Genomic DNA, 20449 nt, shown 5'->3' with positions numbered 1-20449 from the left:
AATGGTGATAAATGATTAGAATATAGATATAGGCTTCTCCTTTCATTTCATATATCAACGTCTATTAATAACAGTAATTATTGAGAATGAGTACCAATCACAAAGCTCGTTTCAGCAGTATGTAGGATATTCATATTTTATTGTTATACTGAACAATATGCTCTAAAAATCATTCATTAAAGCCTTGTCTGTTGCAACATATAATTATTATTTATTCATTTTTAAGAATTTTGAAGCATTATATTTTATTTACTTTTATACTCAAAGAGTACCGTTTCCAAAATCAAAGAAAGTTTCGACCTCCGCTAAAATGGTAGAGCAGAGTGCTGATAAAATCAACGACCTGCACTTGCGTCTTATCGTGCCTCAAGAAGGAGAAAGACGCCGATCACTGAAGAAGATGAAGCCGGAAAAAGTGGACGTGCATCTGTCAATGTCGAAGAATCCCAACACCGGGCAAAACACGATTACTATTGGCTCAATGGTGAACAAAAAATGGACCGACATGAGCCTTTGCCGAGAGACAGAGTGGTGGAACCGGCTTCACTACGTACCCGAGCGATATCGCACACGACCCGAAGAGGCAAAAATTAGCTGTCGCAGCTTCCAGGATGAACTGATCAATAGGAGGTGCAAAGATTGCCGATTCTACTCATTTTTTTATTTTACAAATTTTATATTGTTTGATTCTTTAAGTAAACAATAGATGGAAATGATTTGGCTCCATTCTTTAGCGAATAGTAAATCTTATGCAATGGGTTTAGCTACTTGAAAAATTTGGCTCATCGCCCTCCCCGTCAAGAGAAGCAGGCCGACGACAGACCCACTTTCCATCCGGAGATCAACAGGAGGAGCATAAGATACAGCGGCGAGAGTTCCTGGTGGGAAAGACTGAGCCGACCCTCTTGGATTCAGGCCGATCTGCTGCGGGAGCGCTTTAGAGACAAGTGTAAATCGGACGGCGGCTCGTCGCTGAACCTGAGCTCCCTCTTGGATTCAACTTTGGATCATCTATCTGAGGATTCGATTGAGAATTCTCTTGACGTTGAGGCTGCTCCCGAGGAGAGCGAATTGGACCTTGGATATCGTGCGTTTGCGGAGGGAATACAGCAACGAAAGCAGTCGACAGCCAGAGAGGAAAAAATCGCAGAAAATGATACAGAAGAACTTTTGGTCAGTTTTATGTCGAGTTGAAAATCGGCTTTTATTATTTTTCCCTTAATGTTTTCGCAAAATTCTTTATAACATTTTTCTTTAAAAATCGAAATTCTGTTTTTGTTTTATGTATTGATGAAAATCCGTTGAATATTACTTTATTAATTCATTTATACTTTATTAACATTCAAAATTCCCACTCCCAAGATGTTTTGAGGGAGTTGGCATAAATTTTCCAACCCTGGAAAACGAACAAAACCAACCAAAAAGTTAACAAAAACATAAATTATTCAGAAAAGCTCCATTTCGGACGAGCCTGACGCTGTTGAGACCGATGAGCTGGAAAATGCCATTCTTGAGACTTCTGCTGATGATAATGTGTCTGGAGAAAAGGAAAAGTTTGCCGAGGATGAAGATGCGGAAACTCAGAAAGAAAATGATGCTGGTGTTCCCAACGATTTGGAACAATCCGAGCAGGGCCTTGATGATGCTGAAAACGAAGCGGAAAGTTGAATAAATTCCAGAGAAGAGAGAAAAACTTCCTTTTGCTTTGGCCTCCCGTGGGATCACGCTGAGAATTAAAATTACGAGCTGCTTTAAGGAAGAAGCACCAGCAAAGTGTTTTAAATGCGATTGTTATTCAAGCGGCGCCGAGCCAGAGTATTAGCAGGCTAATCACAAGGTTGTTGAGCCTGCAAAGTGCACCGTCACTTTATACTTGCTTCATAATTAAAAGGAAAAAGTGTTTAAACAGCAAATGTAGTCCAGCACCAAGTGAAACGCAACCCTTATCTCTTAGGCGCGGAAATGGCACCGGTGGCGATTATCTTCACATTCATTTTATTACCTTTCTTGACGGAAACAAAAAGTTAAACCAAGTTTATTATGCTGTTAATATTACGGTCGAATTTTACATCTGCTGGGAAAGAAGAAATCGCCGTTTACGAAGAAAGTTTTGAGGAAAGTTGGAGCAATTTTACTGCCTCTTGAGCAAAAGCAGTTTGAAATTATCTTAGTTAAACTTGTTTCTTGTTATATCCGAAGAATTCATTAAATTCTTGACGGGTCAGTAGCTTGTAAAATATCATGTAAGTTACTAAAAACTCAAAGCTACAACCTCAACATGTCAAACTTTATTTTTAAATTTATCTTATGTTAATTTATATAATCTGTTCATTTTAAAATAAAAAAAGCTTCAATATTATAAAATAAGTAAATTACAAAACCTGCTAAAAAGCAGACTTTTGGCTTTTCCCTACGGAAGAAATTTAAATATTTATATATTTTGCTCATGGCTGCAGCATAAAGATTTAACAGGATCTTGGTTTAGTTAAAAAATTATCTTTTAAAAAATATTCACCTCCGTACTCGAGTGAACTCATTAGAATCCATTGTTTCTCAGAAGATCAAGGGCTCTCGTGAACAGACAAAGGCGTCTGTCTAAATTTCTTGAGGCGAAATGTCGCTTTTCCAAGCATTTAGCAAACATCTCAGCGGGAGGGAAAATAAATAGAGCGACAAGTAGCGTGTAGAACATCATAGGTGAAGAACTCGCGTTTGAAAAATTGTTACACGACGGCGCAGCTTTTCATTTTCGTAATGTGAGCGCTAAACCTTTTTCCAGTGCAAACTAAAGAAGATAGTCGACGGCGATGAGTGGTGTGAGTGCAAGATGCTCATTTGGTAGTGCATATATCACGTTTGGTACAAGAGGTGGCGGCTTTGTGTGTTAGACTGCAAACCGGGATGACTTCATCCTACTTTTCTTTGCTCCAGATTTGAGTGATATTCCAGCTGAGCGCGCGCGCGCTCTCTTTCTTGTTTTGCGAGCGCATTTCATTTCCATAATGCACGATGGCTGGAGAGACAGCACGGGGGAGGGGGTGCCGACGGAGGGGGTTCGTTGACCCCCCGCGTGGTACACCCCATGCATCAATAAGATTACTCGGGTGTGAATTTAGCGGTGGACATGCCGAGGGACGCGCGTGTGCGTGGAACGCTGCCAAGACGCGCTGTTGGGATCTTTCGGGCACTTTCCGAGTGAACGGGGGTGAACCCAAGACGAGCGAACGTAATCCCGAATTATTGGATAATTTATCGCGTGGCCAGCGGAAGGGTTGAAAGTAATTTAATCATCGGCACAACTTGCGCATCTTCTTTTAACTAACAGGCCTTTTGGGTGCGATGGGATTTTAGTTTGTTCTTCTTGTTAAAACCCTCCTTTGGATTGCTTTTGCGAAAATTGGCGGCTGTTTAATACTTCCTAGTGTTATTGCAGAGATTTGGCTCAGCTCCAACGCCGGCCGCGTTATTTAATGTTGTCTTTATTAAATGTGTGAGTTATGATATTGCTATATTTTCTTTTGTTGTTGGGGGTTTTTCTGCAACCGTCGAGGTGTAAAATTCATACAATTTTATAGCTCAACACGTTTTATAATATTTCCTTTGTTTGAGAAGGAGGGGGATTGGCAAACTGCGTGGCATGGTTGTCGAGAAATTGCATAGCATTGCATAAACTGATAGATTTGTTTCTTTATGTGTGTATTTTCATCATTTTATGTTGTATGCTTGTCTTCAGTCTCAATTTCATTATTCTGTTACTGTCGAATATAATAATTAAAAGGATGACAATGTAGCGGATGCGGAACCGAGATCCTATGATTCTTTCATTTTTGGTTTTAAGGTATTGCTTATGTTTTTTATGAATTTTGTTATTACGCGCCACTTAATTAAACCGTAGTGCAACAGAGAAGTTTCATTCTTTTGACTTTCGACCAGCTAGGTCGCAATTCTTTAAGTACCAAGCGTTTAATAGCGATGGACCCGGATCATGCGGGCTAATTCTTGCTCTAATTTAAGTCGTTTATAATTCAATCCAATTTTATTTGTCAATTGTGTTTTGCTGAGGATGTTAATCTGTTAAATTAAAATTTGAACTTGTTGTTAAGAATTTCGCTCTGACAGCGAATTTAATTTTGTTTAAGGTCCTAAGGTCCACGTGATCAATTATAAAAAAGACAATTCAACATCCGAGATCATTTTTTATCACTCCTTTCCCCAAAACAATTTAGAATGAATAATTTTCGTTTCAAAAAATATGATCAGTATATAATAATTCAAATAAAACTATTGGCGTATACTGCACCTGTAATTTCTAACTTATAATAAACAGTAATTAAATAAAAATTAATGAAAGAATTTTCATTTTAATATGCAACAATAAAAAACAAAAGCTGAAAAGATCAGAGCAACAATTTTTCAAATTTATTGATTGGAGATACAAAATAAAATTATATTTCATGTATTTTGCTATAGGAAAAGCTGTGAAATATTCTAAAGAGTCGCGCTCAAACGTGACGTTTTTTGTTTCAGTTTGTCGCACACTCGAATGTGCAGCAGCTGTTAGCATCCATTTGGTACGAAGGTCTTCCTGGCTTCCGTCGCAAAAATATGATTCTACAGGCGCTGGAAATCATTCGAATCGGCCTATTGTTCCCCGTGTTCTCCATCGCCTACATCATTGCACCGTACTCGTCTATTGGACAGACCATGCGGAAGCCCTTCATCAAATTCATCTGCCATTCCGCCTCCTACTTTACCTTCCTTTGTGAGTTTCCTTTTCCCAGCGGGAGCAATATTTATTGCTCGTGTGAATCTCCATTGTCTTCTCTATTGCAGTTTTGCTGATTCTCGCGTCGCAGAGGACAGGACTCTTTTTTGAACTCTCAGAAGACGAGTCGAACAAAAGGGGTGGAAAACCTACCCCGGTAGAATGGGTCATCCTGGCCTGGGTTTGCGGTGAGTTCGATGATTATTTGTGCTCTATTAATTATCAACGCGCGTTAGAACTGGAATTATCGCCCTAGTAATTTGAAGCTGTGAGCGAATTGTCGGTAAATAAGTAATGAGGTCTTCTTGGATTCTCGCGTAACGAACACACACCGCAAATTTGCATGAGCTCACTCGTAAGAGGCTTTCAAAGTTAGCACCAAAAAGCACATTCGCGCCGCTCATAAAAGCCGCAGTCGGCCGACTTCACAGAGGGGGCTGAAATTTCCGAGATAAAAAAGAGGCGTAAAACGCAAAACCGTTTCTATTGTAAATAGCAGAAGCGGCCAAAGCGGCGTATTTCTCTGCCGAACGCCTCGACGGCGTAATAAATCTACCGATGCGCTATTCTCGTGTTTCCTTTGTTGTCAGGTCTGATCTGGAGCGAAATTAAACAACTGTGGGACACAGGCTTTCAGGAATACGTACACGACATGTGGAACGTCATCGACTTTGTCACTAATTCCCTCTACGTTGCCACCGTGGCTCTTCGCATTGTCTCTTACTTCAAGGTAGGTAACTCTTGCTTACCCTGCGCACGACTCTGGCATACGAAATTATCGAAACGCCGCCAGTCAAAAGACATGTGTGTATTCTGTCAGAGAGCGAGCGGAATTCAAAACAGACACTCCGCCTCATTGTTACAGGTGCAACAGGAAAAGTCCCTAGGTATAAACACCTCGGATCTCCAGCGTGAGTGCTGGGACGCCTGGGACCCCATGCTCATCGCTGAGGGCCTTTTCTCTGCTGCAAACATTTTCAGGTTATTTAAAATCAAAATGTTAAACAAAAGTCATAATTTTTCCTTTTAAAATTTGCGTGGTTCTATGTTGCAGTTCTTTAAAGCTAGTGTACATCTTCTCTGTGAATCCGCACTTGGGACCGCTTCAGGTGTCCCTAAGCAGAATGGTGATGGACATTATGAAGTTCTTCTTTTTGTACGTGTTGGTGCTCTTCGCCTTTTCTTGCGGTCTTAATCAACTCCTGTGGTACTACGCTGACATGGAGCGGCAGCGCTGCCATGAACTTGGGGACTTGAACTCCAAAATGGATAATGGCACCTCGATAGCCTCAGATACCGATGCTTGCGTTGTCTGGAGAAGGTTTGCAAAGTGAGTACAGAATTTAGCTAGCATTTCATGTAATTAAATTTTTTAGATAACCCCATTAAATATGACATTCAATAATAAATAAATAAACTGACAATGTAGATTAATTTATAAAAAAAATCTGAATTAATTCACTGCTTCAGAAAAATGCACACTTTAGAGCAAACAAATAATTGTTTCCAGTTTGTTTGAAACAACGCAAACTCTATTTTGGGCTGTGTTCGGCCTGGTGGACTTGAACAACTTCGAGTTGGCCGGCATCAAGAGCTTTACCCGCTTCTGGGGGATGCTGATGTTTGGCACATACTCAGTGATCAACATCGTGGTGCTGCTGAACCTGCTGATTGCCATGATGAACCACTCGTACCAGCTCATCTCGGTAAAGAGCAAGAGCAGCGCCTCATCAACTTTCCTAACTAAACACGAGCTGCGGTTTAGGCAACCTGCAAAGGTAGCCTCATTAATTGCCAGTGGATGCAGCATTCCTGTATTTTCCTATACACATATTTGGTTTTGTTTGTTTCTATATTATACATTCAAGACCAATCCCGTCTCTCTCTCTATTTTCATTAATATACTCGTACACATTGCTCACTCATATATGATCAGACATTAATTTGACTTTGCTGGCTGGCTGGGTGTTCTCCGGATGTCCCTGTACTAGAGAGCTCTCTCGCCCTCTTGTGTGCCTGCCTGCGGTTTGTATGTGTCGCCCTGCTGGTGTTTTAGGAGCACAATACTGCTGCAAGCGGCTCAGTTAATCAATTGATCGGCCCGTTAGTTCTTGGTCTGTGTCTCAAAACTTTAGACCGTCTCGACGCTGGTATCCGACTGCTGCTAAACTTGTTTCACTGACCAAACGCCAAATTTTGTAGTTTGTTTGAATTTTGCAGGTGATATATTTTGACACAAAGGCACAACGTTTTTTGATATCAAGTTTGATGCAAGTATTATTTGCTTTTTGCGCATATGTGAAGAGGAAAATGCGGACCAAATTATTTGGTCAGCATCAAAATTGAACATTTATAACAACTACGCAGTAAAAGCGATTTCAAAAACATTATCTCTTTCATACATCACTGTGGCGAACGAAATCAATAACGTGTTCATTTCGCTGTGGCGCAGTTGGGTGCCGCTTATTATGACAAAGATGGTCTAAAGCGCTGCATCCTGAATGCTCAAATCGCTTCCACTGACTTCATTGGCTGAAATCCACTGCATATGTAGCTCGTTTTTATGTCCAAAGAGATCAAATAACAAAAGCTGCTATCACTCTGAGAAAAGTGTTTCCAAACTTTACCTTTTGAGCAAATTTTGATTCGGGGTTTTGTTCTTGGTGAAACGCAGGAACGGGCAGACACTGAGTGGAAATTTGCGAGAAGCAAATTGTGGATCAGCTACTTTGAGGAAGGCGGCACCGTTCCTCCGCCTTTCAATATCATCCCAACTCCCAAGAGCATATGGTACCTGATCAGGTGGATGCACCGCAAGGTTTGTGGACAGTCAAGAGCGGCCAAAAAGGAGCACATGCGAACAATCAGGGTGAGCACGAGAGAAATCAGTTAATTATTGAATCATGAAAAAAAAAATTGTTACAGAGGAAAGTGAAGCAAGCCAGCGCGAGAGACTTCAGATATCAAGTAAGCACATTCAAAATCACACCCCAAGTATATATACCTTCTTTAAGAACTAGACGGAATCTCATATTCAACACTCAATACAACAGTTGATACAATAGCCTTCGTAAAGCCATGAGTAAATTTGTGATATGAAATATTAATTACGTAATTTGTATTCTATCGTGCTTTGAATCTCACACACCGCCCAGTGAAACAGTATTATATACATAATGTTGAAAATACTCCTTGCCTTGCATTTTATCTTTTATTACTTTCTCTGCGTCATTGTGGCATGTGCAACTGCAAAAGCAGCCCGCAGTGATGGTGAATGCGTTTTCGACTGCAAGGCTTTGAAGTTCCATCAGTACGACCGTTTGCATGTCTGATCTCCCCAAACTTTTCAATGCCAATTAAGCCTGCGTATTCTCTATCCTCGAATGTCGTGGCTGGCAATTTCTCTCTTTTTTCTCTCTGTCCATGCATTTATTTCTAAGGGGTGTATATAACTAAAAATTATATATATGTTTTGCATAAGTCCTGACCTCAAATTTAAAAGGGATATTTATTTTGCGCATATTAAAATTAAATCTTTTGGCCAGATTTTTCATTGGCAAAACCCTTAAGACAGTTAACAAATCTGAATCGCTGTTTCCTACCGACTCCAATTTTTACTTTCGTGTTTCCGATAGCTCGTAACCCTTTCCCCGTGTATAATTGTGTAAAAATACGCTATTTGTGACAACATGCGAAAAACTCTAGGCCCATTGGACACTTCTCTTGGACCCGTCTTTACTCCTAGACTCTTTCTCTTTCCTTCCATTATTACTCTCTTGCTATAAAAAGCAAAGATCCCACCTCTGTGACTGTTGCTGGCTGGCTTCTTACTGTTTATGTTAATTGCTCTGGTGGGTCGCAGCATTGCTGCGGGAAATGCTTGCCTGATTCCCCGCCACCACAGCGTCGCCACGACAAAGGTTGCCCCGCGTTGGACGTGGAGGCGACCACCCGAAGCAGCTTAATTAGCATGGAGCGCCGAATCGGGGAGCTCAGAAAGCAGGTAATCGAGTGTGATCGCGCGGCCTTTTGTATCTCTGTGTGCGTGCGTGTGACCTCTGATTGTCGCTTGAGAAAAACGCATGCTGTGCCGCATCACTGCTGCTTCTTTCGCACTCACTTACGCTTCAGGTGCAGCACTCTTGACTCACCCCTCACTCCACCCCTGAACGAACACACATACCGACCGCCACGAAATTATATTATGCACAATTCAATTCGACCTTTCTCAGTTTCATATTGGTCATTTTTACCATTAATTTTGTAAATACGATCGCTTCTCCGAACTAATAAACTCATTCTCAATCAAAGTAGGCAACTTTGCGAGGCAGTAGGCTAAATCGAAAATTATAACTCATCCGCATAAATGTGATTCTTTTCTGGTGATCCGAGATTTGAGGAAAATAAGTGTTCGTAACGGATTAAACAAATTTAGCTCCTTGTCGCGGATCGTTTCGCGTTGCATTGACGGCAAGGAATGGTGTGAACTTTGCAGAGCATCATGCGAAATCTGGTGCGACGCTATGTGACCGTGGAGCAGCGCAAGGCTGAGAGTCAAGGGGTGACGGAGGACGATGTTAATGAGATCAAGCAAGATATCTCGGCATTCCGCTGCGAGCTCATCGAGATTTTGAAGAATTCAGGCATGAACACTGCCACGGCCAGTGGCGTTGGAGGAGGTGAGAGATTAGACACATCCTCTGAAAAGGAGAGCTGAATTCGCAAATAATCCCTCTCAGCTTGACAGCGGTTTTATTTTCCGTAAATGATAAAATCTATGAATAAATCATCTTGCGGCTATAGCCACGGGGTTTGATCTTCATTGTTCTAAACGTTCAATTTTTTCTGGGTTTTTTCTGTCATTTGTACTTTTTATATCGGTGGCAATAAAAAATAACAGTCTACAATCAATTCTGTTATTTTGAATAATAGTATTTTTGCACAATTTTTATTCAATGAATTTCCATTACGTATATTTTCCATTGCCATCTTTAAAAATTTATGCAACCTTGGTCATAAATTGTATTTCGATTAAATTTAATGTTTTAACATTAAATTTTGCCTTTTCATAACAAGAGTTTGAATACACTCTGTACTTTAATCTGGTTTCTGTTGAAACAAAGACCATTTATTGAGCGGTTTAATTTTTTCCGGAGCAGGCGCTGGAGGCAAGAAGAACAGACAGAAGGAAAGAAGACTGATGAAAGGCTTTAACATCGCACCGCCACCCACATCGGCTTCATCGCCAAAGGGCGGGCAGGCTGCAGTTACAGCAGCAGGCGCCGATCTAATTGCCACTTTGCAGGTGCGTTTCCATTCAGGCCACGCGTCTCGCCGACTCAATCGAGATTTCACATGGGAATCGTTTTTCAGGAGGTGGCCGAGCTTGACAAAAAGTCACCACCTGCGCGAGTCGGACGGCTGGCCAGGCTGACCGGCACAACGCCCAAGAGGGAGAGCTCCAAGAGGCGCTGGGGCACCATCATCGAGGCGGCCAAAACGGGCAGGGTGCGCAGACTGATGGGCAGGAGCCGCTCGCAGGACTCCATGTGCAGCGGCTGTCCTGAGGGCAGCACCAGGAGCAGGAGGGGCGGAGTCGCTGAACGGGGTGACAGCAGGGAGGAAGAGGAGGACGAAGAGGATGTTGACCCGGAGGATCTCGAAGACGAAATGGTGAGAGACTTCAAACTGCTTCAGATCGTCAGTTTGAATATCTTTTATTTCAAATTAATTGCTAAAAAACTAGATTCACAAAAGTAATTTTACATACATTTAATTATAAAATTGGTAATATTCTTTTTTTTTAATTTCAAATTAATGAAATATTTTTTCCCTTCAATATAAATATTGATTTTAAAAACTAAATGTTTATTTCTTAAATTATATATTTAGATTAATCACCTTTCTATGTTATGTATTTAAATATTTTTTTATATTTTGTTCTCTCATCCTTGATTTGAATTCATGAATTATTTATATAAACTGTTTACTTCTACTGTTCCAATGGTTATTGATGCGTCAATATAATAAATACAAAGCAAGCTTCTCCATTAAAATCTAACAAAAAATCGGGAACCATTAAATTAAAACACATTTCGGAAAAGGTTTTGGGAATAAAGTGTTTAATAGTTAAAATTATTTTATTATTATTATAGACTTTTACAGCGTACTGATAAGCAATGAAACATTTTACAAAGCAGCCATTTGTCCATCATACTATGATTTGAATCGCCCTCGATACCAAAGGACAGAGTGATGAGGGTGCTTTGTTTGCAGGGTAGTTCGTGCTCTGGAAGTGGGAGGGACGAAGACCCCCATCCTGTCGTTCCCAAGAGTCCACGACACCACGGCAGCCTGAGTGCCCTGAGCGCCGCCTGGGGCGGGGGTCTACGCTTAGTCCGCAGTCTTCGCAAGAAGGATGCCTCCGTCACTAGCCGCGGGGGTGGCTTTTTCCACCCAAACCTCCGTCTGCGTCTCCTGCACCATCACCACCAAGGCTCCTCCTCCATCGAGAGCGCCCCTGGCAGTAGCGTCGGAAGCAGGTGAGAAAAAAATGCGAAATAAAGCCTGTTTCAGTAAAAATCGAATTGCAAAATGAGTACATTTTATGTACACGGAAATTTGGCCCGAAGTATTGTAATTGATGTAAATCAAACATTATTTAAATGAAAAGCAGTGATAGTAATAATTTGACTGGATTTCAGTGCCAAAAGGCATTCAAAAAAGCAAGAGAAGCGTCTGGCCAGGGCGGCCAGCGTGCCAGCGCGCTCCGACGACCCTCCAGTGGCGGCCGGTACCACGCTCAGGGATGCAGGGGATGGTACATCCTCGGCCCCGATATCGCCCCCGTCGAACGTGCCTCAGGAGCTGGTGCCGCCACCGCCTTTCCCACCGCCGCCGTTCCCCGCAGAACCCTCGGTGTCCCCGTCAGCCTCGTATCAGGGCGCACAGCAGATGCTCAAGAACCGAAATGGCACCGTCGTGCTGCCGAACCTACCAGGAATTCAGCCTATTGGTTCGTAAATTAATTCAGAGTTTTTAAATATGGATAATTTTGAAGAAAAAAAAACTCACATAAGAAAGGATGGTATTTGTGACTTGGTTGAATTTTTGTAAGAGATTGTCCATTGCGTTGCTCGTTTTCTCTTTTTGCTTTGGACTCTGAAATGCAGTGTAGGCGGACATTTTCTACGATCAGTGATTCAAAATTCTCTGCAGTTTATACTGTAGCTTTTTGTTTTGGAGGTAAAGTACTGCTGACGAGGCCTGCGGGGCCGGAACAGCCACTGTACGGTACGAGAACATGTAATATTATTTTTTTATGATAATTCCACCAATTACCCTTCCATTCTTATCATTCTTATATGCCTATATGGGAGGAGCAATTGTAAAATCATTTAATAATGGATTTATTTGATTGTAAAAAAATCATCAGAATTAACCTCAAAATTACTTTAATCATATTTAATTGACTAAACCACCTAATTTTCATTACAGGAGGTCATCAGATGTCTGCTGGTTGGCTCTGATCCATAAGATGTTCCACCTTTGGTGTTTTGTGTTGAGGTTTATTTGATACTCGCCTCACTCTCTGTGTTACGTAAGTGTTTTCCTCGCAAGCACTCGACTGAAACTAATTGCCGACTGAATTTGCAGGTAATGCGGACGATTTGCTGAGGTGGGTCCCTCGAGGGGATTCATAGCGTTGAAGGAGACGAAGGAGGGGCGCAAACAGGGGCTTTTGATACACAAAAATGCTGTACTTGCTGGCACTTTTGCAATCTCATTGAATACGTCCATTAAAAGGTTTTGCACAAGCAGCGTTTTGGAAGCAATTAAGATAGGATGATTTAGAGCACGCGCGAAGGGAATGATGAGAAATAGCGATATATTTGCAATGCAATGGCCTACAAGAGAAAATGAAATCAAGAGTGTTCTCACAGCAGCGACAACGGAAGGCTACACTCTCGAATTATGCTGATAAATAACACACACACACAATACTATTTTTACATCTGTAAAATTAATATGCATTAGGGACCATTCCTCTTGTAAATTACGAAGAAACCACACACATTTTCAGAGGCCAAACTCGAGGAGAAAAATGGGGGAATGCGTACGACTTGTTGTAGAAAGATTTTTCAAATTGAAAATTGAGGAATTTAATTGTTCTCACACTCACAAAAGCAATTATATGCAACGTTCAGAAGTTAAAAGCAAGATGTTTGGATATTGAGGTAATTATCTCTTAACGCAGGTTAAGTGTTTTTACATGATCTTAATGAATAATATATATTACTATTGGTCATTATTCTATGATTATATGAAAAGTTATACCCAAAATTAACAGCATATTTATCACTGTTGAAGCACAAACAAAATAAAAAACAAGTGTTGAAAATTTTACGTCGATTTGGTTTTATTTTCAAACACAGCAGCAATCCCTTTTGACGTCATCCTCACTAACTGATGCATATGCAACCGGCTTACCTCGGCTGTGATGCGGAGATGCATACTTTACAAGTTCGCTATTGGAGAAAGAAATTAATTTATTATTTCAATGATGAAATTTCAAATGTAATTTAATCGAATTAAATTTATTTTTCCTCCATTCACATGCCATAATGAAAAATCATTTAAGCGTATAATACAAATCGCTTACGTTTCACGCATTAAAAATAAACACAATATCAGATTTTTCAATTAAAATTATAAGTGGGCAGCAAACGTGTTCTACATTTTAAATTAATACACATAAATAATGCTGAGCGAGGATATTTTTTCGACGGTGTCTGGTAGTAAACATGTTTAACTAATCAATTGTTTAAGCACGACTTAATTTCAACGAGAAAGAAGGTCTGCTATGCTACTTTGATTATTTTGAGTTGTTATTCACTCTTAAATTTGAAATTTGATAAGATTTATCAAGCGGCCAGCTATCTATGTGCCTGCTTATAAAGTCAAAAGCAAATAGCTTGGAACAGCAGTGATGTTTGAGCTGCCCGCAGAAAGCAACGACAGTGTTGAACAACCACGAGTTTAGAGGAGGCGAACGGGTATTGTTGGCAACCGAGTGCGTTCATTGCCCAACGCTGTTGATGAGATAATTACACTCAAGCACACACACACACACACACATTTGAAGCGTGGAGCTGCTGCCGTCGAGATATTCACGCTGACTTGCATCTTCATATGGCTTAGTGCGCAAGATAAAGCTACAAAAACGACTCTGCTCGAAATTTCTTGCGTGAAATCATGAGAGGGTAAGACTATAACGCTAAATTGTGATTTCGCTCCTAAAACTAATTGTTTTTTACTAGTGCTGACGAGCCGTTAAAAAGAGATAAAGTTTGTTACCAAAATTTATCTTTTACTGCAAAACTGTTGTTCTGGTGGACAAGGCCGATTTTTCGTTCCTGCCGCCAAGAAAATTTCGATCTGCACAACTTTCAGGATATCTTCGAAATCAGTGAAAATGACAAAGCTTCCCTGTTGGCCGAACAGCTCGAGAAGTGAGTTCGTGCAAAATTACATAAGAGGTTCCTTTGTTCATTTAACAATTGCTCCAGGGAGTGGCTCCGCAGGAATAATTTCCTCCTCGCTTTGCTCTCGACCTTCAGATATGAAATATTCATGACAGGATGCATGACATTCTTCAACGAAGTCATCTTCAGGTGCTGCCCAATTTTCAAATTACGTGTCTCGTCATTTAGTTTCATTCAGATGCATGCAGCCAGTTTTGCTTGGCAAATTGCTGCAATTGTTCGGTTCAGAGGTGACAGTGAGACACAATGAAGCAGCCACAATAGTTGCCGCCTTGATATCGACACTGGTGCTAAATATTCTCTATATGAGTCACTACTCGTTCCTTTGCTACCACGCCGGTTTGCGAATGAAGTCAGCCACCTCAGCAATTCTCTACAAAAAAGTATCTCGGTGGAAAAAACGCCAGTCTCCACGCACTATATAACAGTGTCAAATTTCAGCTCCTGAAAACAGATATCACGGAAATGCAGCGGAGTAAAAGTGGCAAGATGATCAATATATTTTCCAGCGACGTGGGCAAGTTTGACCAGATGCTTTATTACGCTCACTTGATGTGGAGTTCGCTGACCCTGGGTGTCATCACGAGCGTGCTCATTGTGCGCGAGATCGGCTTCGATGGTCTGTTTGGCGTCGCGGTAGTGCTCGTTGTCTGCCCGATTCAGTGTAAATATTTTTAAATTTCCCATTCTAAAATACTACGAAAATTTAGAATTTTGACGGAGATAATTTTGTTCTTTAGCTTGGACTGGGACGCTCACGACAAAATTCAGGGAGAAGTCTGCAGGTTATGGAGATCAAAGGGTTAAACTCATGAGTGAAATCGTGGCTGGAATTGAAACAATCAAACTGCAAGTCTGGGAGAAACCCTTCCAGGCGATGGCAACAAAGTTAAGAAAGTAAAATTAGCTCTATGAATAAATACTGCAAGAACGTTTGCAACTGATTTTCATTTTAGCTCCGAGCTGGGGTGGATTGTAAGAGCATCGTATGTGCGCGCTCTGTACATGACGTTCAGCATTTTCACAACGCGGATGGCACTATTCGCAACTGTGCTTGTGTATATTGTTAATGGGAACAGACTCAGCGCTGACAAAGTGTTTGTGATCTCAACTCTGTACTCGATTATGTCAAACACGCTCGCCGGCGTTTTCATTCGCGGAGTTGCAGAGCTGTCGGAAATTAAAGTCTCTGTTGGCAGAATAGAGGAGTTTTTATCAGCGTCACAAAGTGTGTCAAAGGAAGCGGAGAGTAAAAATGATCGCGGAGAGGAAAACGCAAGTATAAAATTAAAACAAGCTGTTTGCTTGTAAAGTAATGCAAGAATTTCTTAGAACTCCTTTCAAAGGAAGAAAAAGACCTGATCTATATAGACCAAGGCCGTCCACCTGGAGCTGTTTTTATAGACAATCTGACAGCCCGCTGGAGCGAAAAAGGCGAATTCACGCTGAAAAATATCAATTTGGAAGTGGAGCCAGGGTCCCTAGTTGCGGTGATCGGCGCCGTCGGCTCAGGGAAATCATCTCTGATTCAGGCACTGCTGGGCGAACTGAAATCGAGCTCAGGGAAAAGCGCCATGGAGGCACGTGCCGTCTCATACTCGTCGCAGGAGCCTTGGATTTTCTCTGGCAGCATCCGCGAAAATATTTTGTTTGGTCGTGCGTTTGACAATCACCGATATAACCAGGTAATTTATTATTTTTCAATTGTTTTACGAGGAAAGATTATATCAGCTTACGGTAATTTACGTTTAAAGTGTGTTTTTATAATCACTTTCTTTTAAACACGATGCCATTGGTTTAAAATCCAGAACTAATGGGCACTTGTTTTTTGTGTAGAGTAGAAAATATTTATTATTATTGAATTCAGGAAATCAGTTTAAAGCATGAAAATAATACAATTTTCGTTATATTTTTATAAACAATTTGTCATTTTGAATAACATTAACTGTTACTTATTCTAATTTTTTTTTATTTGTGTGAAACAACAATAATTTAAAGGAACGATTTCTCGGAGTGAGCATGGGGAAACTCTTTTTAAGCCCATCAACTATTGCGAAACGTTCTTGTGCGAAAAGCAACAAATGTATCAATCAAATTTACTATAGCTTTTTGTTAAAAATTATATTATTTTTTTAAATTAGGTGCTAAAGGCGTGTGGCTTGCTTCCCGATTTAAAAAGAATGAGCAGTGGCGACGCGACTCTGGTTGGCGAACGCGGTGGAGCCCTGAGCGGAGGTCAAAAGGCACGCGTGACCTTGGCTAGGGCCGCATATGCGACTCAAGTTGACGCTTACCTGCTAGATGAGCCGCTCGCTGCCCTTGATGCAAGCGTTGCCAAACACGTTTTCGAAAATTGCATTGTTGGCCTGCTCGGAAACAGCACGCGCATTCTAGTCACCAACCAGGTGCACCTCCTGAGGAAGGCTGATCTAATTGTCGTGATGGACAAAGGCGCTGTCGTTGCTCAGGTTGGATGCATGAATGTCTTTCTTTCTTTTACCAATTCCAATTCTAATTTTTATCTTAGGGGAAATTCGATAATGAGACCATGAACGACCTGATAAAAGGGTTTCAGCCAGTTTTAATTGAAGAATCTGAAAACCTGGTTGAAACCAAAGATGAAAAAGTATTTAATGCGCATGAGGATACAGTTGCGAAGGTTGCAACAGAAACCATCAGACGCGCTAAAGTTCCGCTGTCCCAATACATCGCGTACTGGACGGAGAGCAAATCATACATGTCATTATTATTATTAGTATTGCTGTTTTTTATGACTCAGTGTATTGTAAGTTGCTCAGATTTTTGGGTAACTGTTTGCATTTCAAAAGACTACAACGCAACTGTTCAAGCGAATGTCACGTCACACTCATTCTCTGAAATTATTTATTCTTTTGCATTTTTCAATTGCTTGAACGTGTATTCCACGCTGATTTTGTTACTATTTTTAATAGCGTTGGGAAGGTCACTTTTGTACTTTAAAATTGCCAAACTAACATCAAAGAACGTTCATGATTCTATGCTATCATCTACCATAAATGCCGAGTACGAATTCTTCTTAAAAACTCCAAGTGGGACCATAATGAACAGGTAAGCATGTATTTAGGAGATTCCAACGTGCGAAATTCACACGATTTTTTCTTATTTTTGTAGATTTTCCAGCGATTTGCTCGCGGTTGACGTTCCTCTGCCGAGGATAATGCTGGACACCATTCAGTACCTGACCCTGATAGCCGGATCTCTTTTCATTATTTTTGCGATCAGCCCTTTGCTGGTTCTTCCAGTGGCCGTGTTTTTGTTCGTCATTCTCAACGCCAAGGAGTATTATTTGAAGACGAGCCGTGTTCTGAAGCGAGTGGATGCGGCGCTGCGTAGCCCGATTTACACGCATTTGAGTGACACCATTGACGGCATCGTTCCGATTCGAGCCTTCAGAAACGAACGTCGAATGGAGAGAGAATTATTTCGCCTGCTTGATAGAAATTTTTCAGCATCGTTCTTGTTGTTTGGCACAAGTACAGCTTTTGGATTTTTCTTGGACGTAATCGGCGTAACCTGTGTTGCCATCCTCATAGTATATCTTGTGATATACTCTCGACTCTACTCTAGCGAAATCGCTGGACTGGCGCTGACTCAAGCCATTTCCATTACAGGTAATTGCAGTTTATTTGCACTCTTTTGCGTCACAGCTTTCAATTAAAAACAGCCCTGCTGCAATGGAGCGTACGACAGTCAGCCGAGACTGAAAATCTAATGACCAATTTCGAGAGGGCAAAGGAATACACAAAATTGAAACAAGAATCAATCGAAACTCCACAGTTAGCAGTTTCAAAGGTATTTGTGGGTAATTATTAATGACGTCTAAAATATTTAATAAATATTTGTAGAAGTGGCCTGTCTATGGGAGAATACGCTTTGATGGCGTTTCAGTAAAACCAGAGGGAAAATTAAGCACGTTGAGAAATGTGAATATTGAAATTTCCCCCCAGGAAAAGGTGAAAATAAACATTCTATAATAATATATGATGACTAATTTGAGAAAGCAGATTGGAATAATTGGCCGCACAGGAGCAGGAAAATCGAGTTTGGTTAAAGCTTTGTTCAGGCTTGTGAAATATGAAGGAAAAATCACGATTGATGGCATAAATATAGCCAGTGTCTGCACACAAAAATTGAGGAAGAATATTTCGATGATTCCACAAGATCCTATAATTTTCACTGGGAGTGTGCGGAAAAATTTGGATCCGGGTTTCCTGTTCTCAGACAAGAAATTGTTCAATGTCATCCACGCGGTTAGTGTGATAATGTACTGTAGCAAATACATTTTAACTATAGTAATAATTTTTAGGTTGGATTAAGTGATATTGTGGAAGGACCAGACTATGTAAGTGAAGGGGTAGATTTAAATCTCAGCGTTGGCCAGAAGCAGCTCCTTTGTTTGGCGCGAGCCCTTTTGAGAAACAACAAGATCATTGTGCTCGACGAAGCCACTGCGAATATCGATATAAAGTAAGTGCAGCACGTGTGACCGCTAAAAGCTGTATGCCCTGCCTTTATTTTTAGGACTGACTCATTGATTCAAACGCTTTTGAACGAGCGGTTTGCCAATCGCACAGTATTGACCATTGCTCATCGGCCACAAAGTGTAAGAGATTGCGGGCGAGTGATAGTTCTCGACAAAGGAGAGATAGTACAAGAACAGTAGCAAAAACATACATGTTATGGTAAATAAAATAAAGGGAAACTTTTATTTCTTCACATTAATCAATTAAGGGGAACAAAGATTATTCCCTTTCATCACGATTAGCATTTCCAGCGACTTGTTCTGGCTGTTTTGAAGGAGTGCGACCAGTCTTATCGACTATTTTCTTGCAGGAACCACCTCCTCTCTTCAGCAGCTCACTTGGTGAACCGTATTCATTGAATTTTTAATAAACTTAAATCGGTTGCTATGTTTGTTTCAAGGAATCGTTTGTTTAATGTACTGCTTCTTCATTCTCCATTAAATTTATTAAAAAGCGCTCACTGAGGGAATTATCTCGGTCATTCACTACACATAGCTATGGCGTTTTAACAAACAAGAAGATAGGGCGATGCCATTCACGGTACGCGTGAAATTAGAACTTTGAAGAGAGAGACTCAGACCCAATCTCTAAGGTCGACCAAAAGCGAAATTCTTAGAATAATAACGCTAACAGGAATTTTCCCAACAAAAGGTGCAAGGGTTCTTCGTCTCGTCATTAGAAGTTAATATATGCACGAAATTAAATTTAAGCTCAGAATACGTTTTTCTACCGGAATTAAATGTCAAAATAAGAAACGGAAATTGTCACCAACAAAGAGACTGTCGAACAACAGATTTTACTATGTAAATTTAGACAAGTAAAAATAACTGTGTTGTCGTGTTCGTACTATTTGGTTCTGTTGCCGAAATTTTTGTATACAAAAATAGAAAGGGTTAGTGAGATCAATAGATATATAAATACTAAATCAAAATAGTCATTTTGCAAAATTAACAGCTGTACTCATCACTCGCTCGCTATCACGCTGAACGTCCTTGATAGGTGTTGCTCAGGTAGTCCTTCGTCGAGGAAGTAGAAACAAGTTACCCACCGGGTTAGGTCACGACGCGCCGTGGTAGTGACCACCACGTGCCAGTCGCTATGACGCTGCGACTCGAAGCTCCAGTGCAAGCCGTCTGAATTACAGAGTGAATCCAACGACCCACACTGGGCACGTTGAATAACCACCGAAAATATTAGATGGATCCGATTTTAAATCGATTTCGTGCGTACACACCCTAGCAGAGGTGACGTGCGTAACGCTTACGTGGTTAGGGCCATCTCAACCTCCTTCAACCCACAAAGAATTAGCAAGCTAACTCTCCCCAATCGCACCTGTGGTGGTGGCATATGTTTGTTTTGTTCAAGGTCATTCACCTCATTCTCCGAAGGAATGTCTTTTTCACTTACACAATTTACACACGCATTTATGGAATTTTACTGGTATACAATTCACTTATGTTGATTTGAAAGAAAGAGAGAATTTGGGGATAAAGAGAAAGATCTTGTTTAAAAAATCATTTATTCTTTAATTTACGTGTAGTCGCTATTTGCGTGCAAAAATGGCCTTGCCTTTTTTT

General features: G+C 40.8%; 3 protein-coding genes across 13 annotated transcripts in view; all 3 read left to right on the top strand.

Annotated features, from left to right (window-relative positions):
* The window catches only part of LOC135938159 (transient receptor potential-gamma protein-like), a 74184-nt gene extending 61013 nt beyond the window's left edge, over window positions 1-13171 (top strand). For 3 of the 9 annotated variants that reach the window (XM_065481723.1, XM_065481728.1, XM_065481726.1), the window contains 16 exons: window positions 4528-4762; window positions 4834-4953; window positions 5356-5495; window positions 5631-5746; window positions 5820-6095; window positions 6276-6543; window positions 7440-7634; window positions 7691-7732; window positions 8628-8768; window positions 9261-9444; window positions 9925-10070; window positions 10139-10438; window positions 11042-11307; window positions 11470-11780; window positions 12263-12365; window positions 12422-13171. In XM_065481723.1, the coding sequence (XP_065337795.1) occupies window positions 4528-4762; window positions 4834-4953; window positions 5356-5495; window positions 5631-5746; window positions 5820-6095; window positions 6276-6543; window positions 7440-7634; window positions 7691-7732; window positions 8628-8768; window positions 9261-9444; window positions 9925-10070; window positions 10139-10438; window positions 11042-11307; window positions 11470-11780; window positions 12263-12294 (2772 nt within the window). In that variant the 3' untranslated portion in view covers window positions 12295-12365; window positions 12422-13171. Of the gene's footprint in view, window positions 1-4527; window positions 4763-4833; window positions 4954-5355; window positions 5496-5630; window positions 5747-5819; window positions 6096-6275; window positions 6544-7439; window positions 7635-7690; window positions 7733-8627; window positions 8769-9260; window positions 9445-9924; window positions 10071-10138; window positions 10439-11041; window positions 11308-11469; window positions 11781-12262; window positions 12366-12421 lie in introns of those variants that run through there. The other 6 variants (XM_065481730.1, XM_065481731.1, XM_065481724.1 and 3 more) reach the window with 5 other exon arrangements.
* LOC135938160 (uncharacterized) lies at window positions 270-1693 on the top strand. The gene is made up of 3 exons (XM_065481733.1): window positions 270-630; window positions 765-1173; window positions 1450-1693. The coding sequence occupies exons 1-3, from the start codon at window positions 311-313 to the stop codon at window positions 1666-1668; spliced, it is 948 nt and encodes a 315-aa protein (XP_065337805.1). The 5' UTR covers window positions 270-310; the 3' UTR covers window positions 1669-1693.
* Window positions 13172-13723: 552 nt separating the features above from the next.
* Window positions 13724-19341, top strand: LOC135936165 (ABC transporter C family member 8-like). Of its 3 annotated transcripts, XM_065478882.1 has the most exons (17): window positions 13724-14028; window positions 14086-14277; window positions 14335-14439; window positions 14489-14693; window positions 14752-14974; window positions 15051-15207; window positions 15267-15589; window positions 15643-15995; window positions 16452-16778; window positions 16838-17397; window positions 17461-17960; window positions 18014-18141; window positions 18195-18302; window positions 18354-18599; window positions 18656-18816; window positions 18871-19031; window positions 19183-19341. In XM_065478882.1, the coding sequence occupies exons 1-16, from the start codon at window positions 14021-14023 to the stop codon at window positions 19010-19012; spliced, it is 3738 nt and encodes a 1245-aa protein (XP_065334954.1). In that variant the 5' UTR covers window positions 13724-14020; the 3' UTR covers window positions 19013-19031; window positions 19183-19341. The 3 variants fall into 3 exon arrangements, with proteins under 3 accessions (XP_065334954.1, XP_065334953.1, XP_065334956.1); XM_065478881.1 differs by lacking the exon at window positions 19183-19341 and having other exon boundaries at window positions 18871-19057; XM_065478884.1 differs by lacking the exons at window positions 13724-14028; window positions 19183-19341 and having other exon boundaries at window positions 14139-14277; window positions 14499-14693; window positions 18871-19057.
* The last annotated feature ends 1108 nt before the right edge of the window (window positions 19342-20449 follow it).

This window comes from Cloeon dipterum, chromosome 2 (assembly GCF_949628265.1).
Source record: "Cloeon dipterum chromosome 2, ieCloDipt1.1, whole genome shotgun sequence".
Taxonomy (NCBI): Eukaryota; Metazoa; Arthropoda; class Insecta; order Ephemeroptera; family Baetidae; genus Cloeon; species Cloeon dipterum.
Note: the sequence above shows the minus strand (reverse complement) of the source record. Positions and strands in the feature narration are given on the sequence as shown.

Coding starts and splice junctions, on each gene's coding strand:
- LOC135938160 (XM_065481733.1), top strand. CDS start 311: ATGGTAGAGCAGAGTGCTGATAAAATCAACGACCTGCACTTGCGTCTT. Junction 631..764: donor GATGAACTGATCAATAGGAG/GTGCAAAGATTG, acceptor CAATGGGTTTAG/CTACTTGAAAAATTTGGCTC. Junction 1,174..1,449: donor ATGATACAGAAGAACTTTTG/GTCAGTTTTATG, acceptor TAAATTATTCAG/AAAAGCTCCATTTCGGACGA.
- LOC135936165 (XM_065478882.1), top strand. Junction 15,996..16,451: donor ACAATCACCGATATAACCAG/GTAATTTATTAT, acceptor TTTTTAAATTAG/GTGCTAAAGGCGTGTGGCTT. Junction 17,398..17,460: donor AGTGGGACCATAATGAACAG/GTAAGCATGTAT, acceptor TTATTTTTGTAG/ATTTTCCAGCGATTTGCTCG.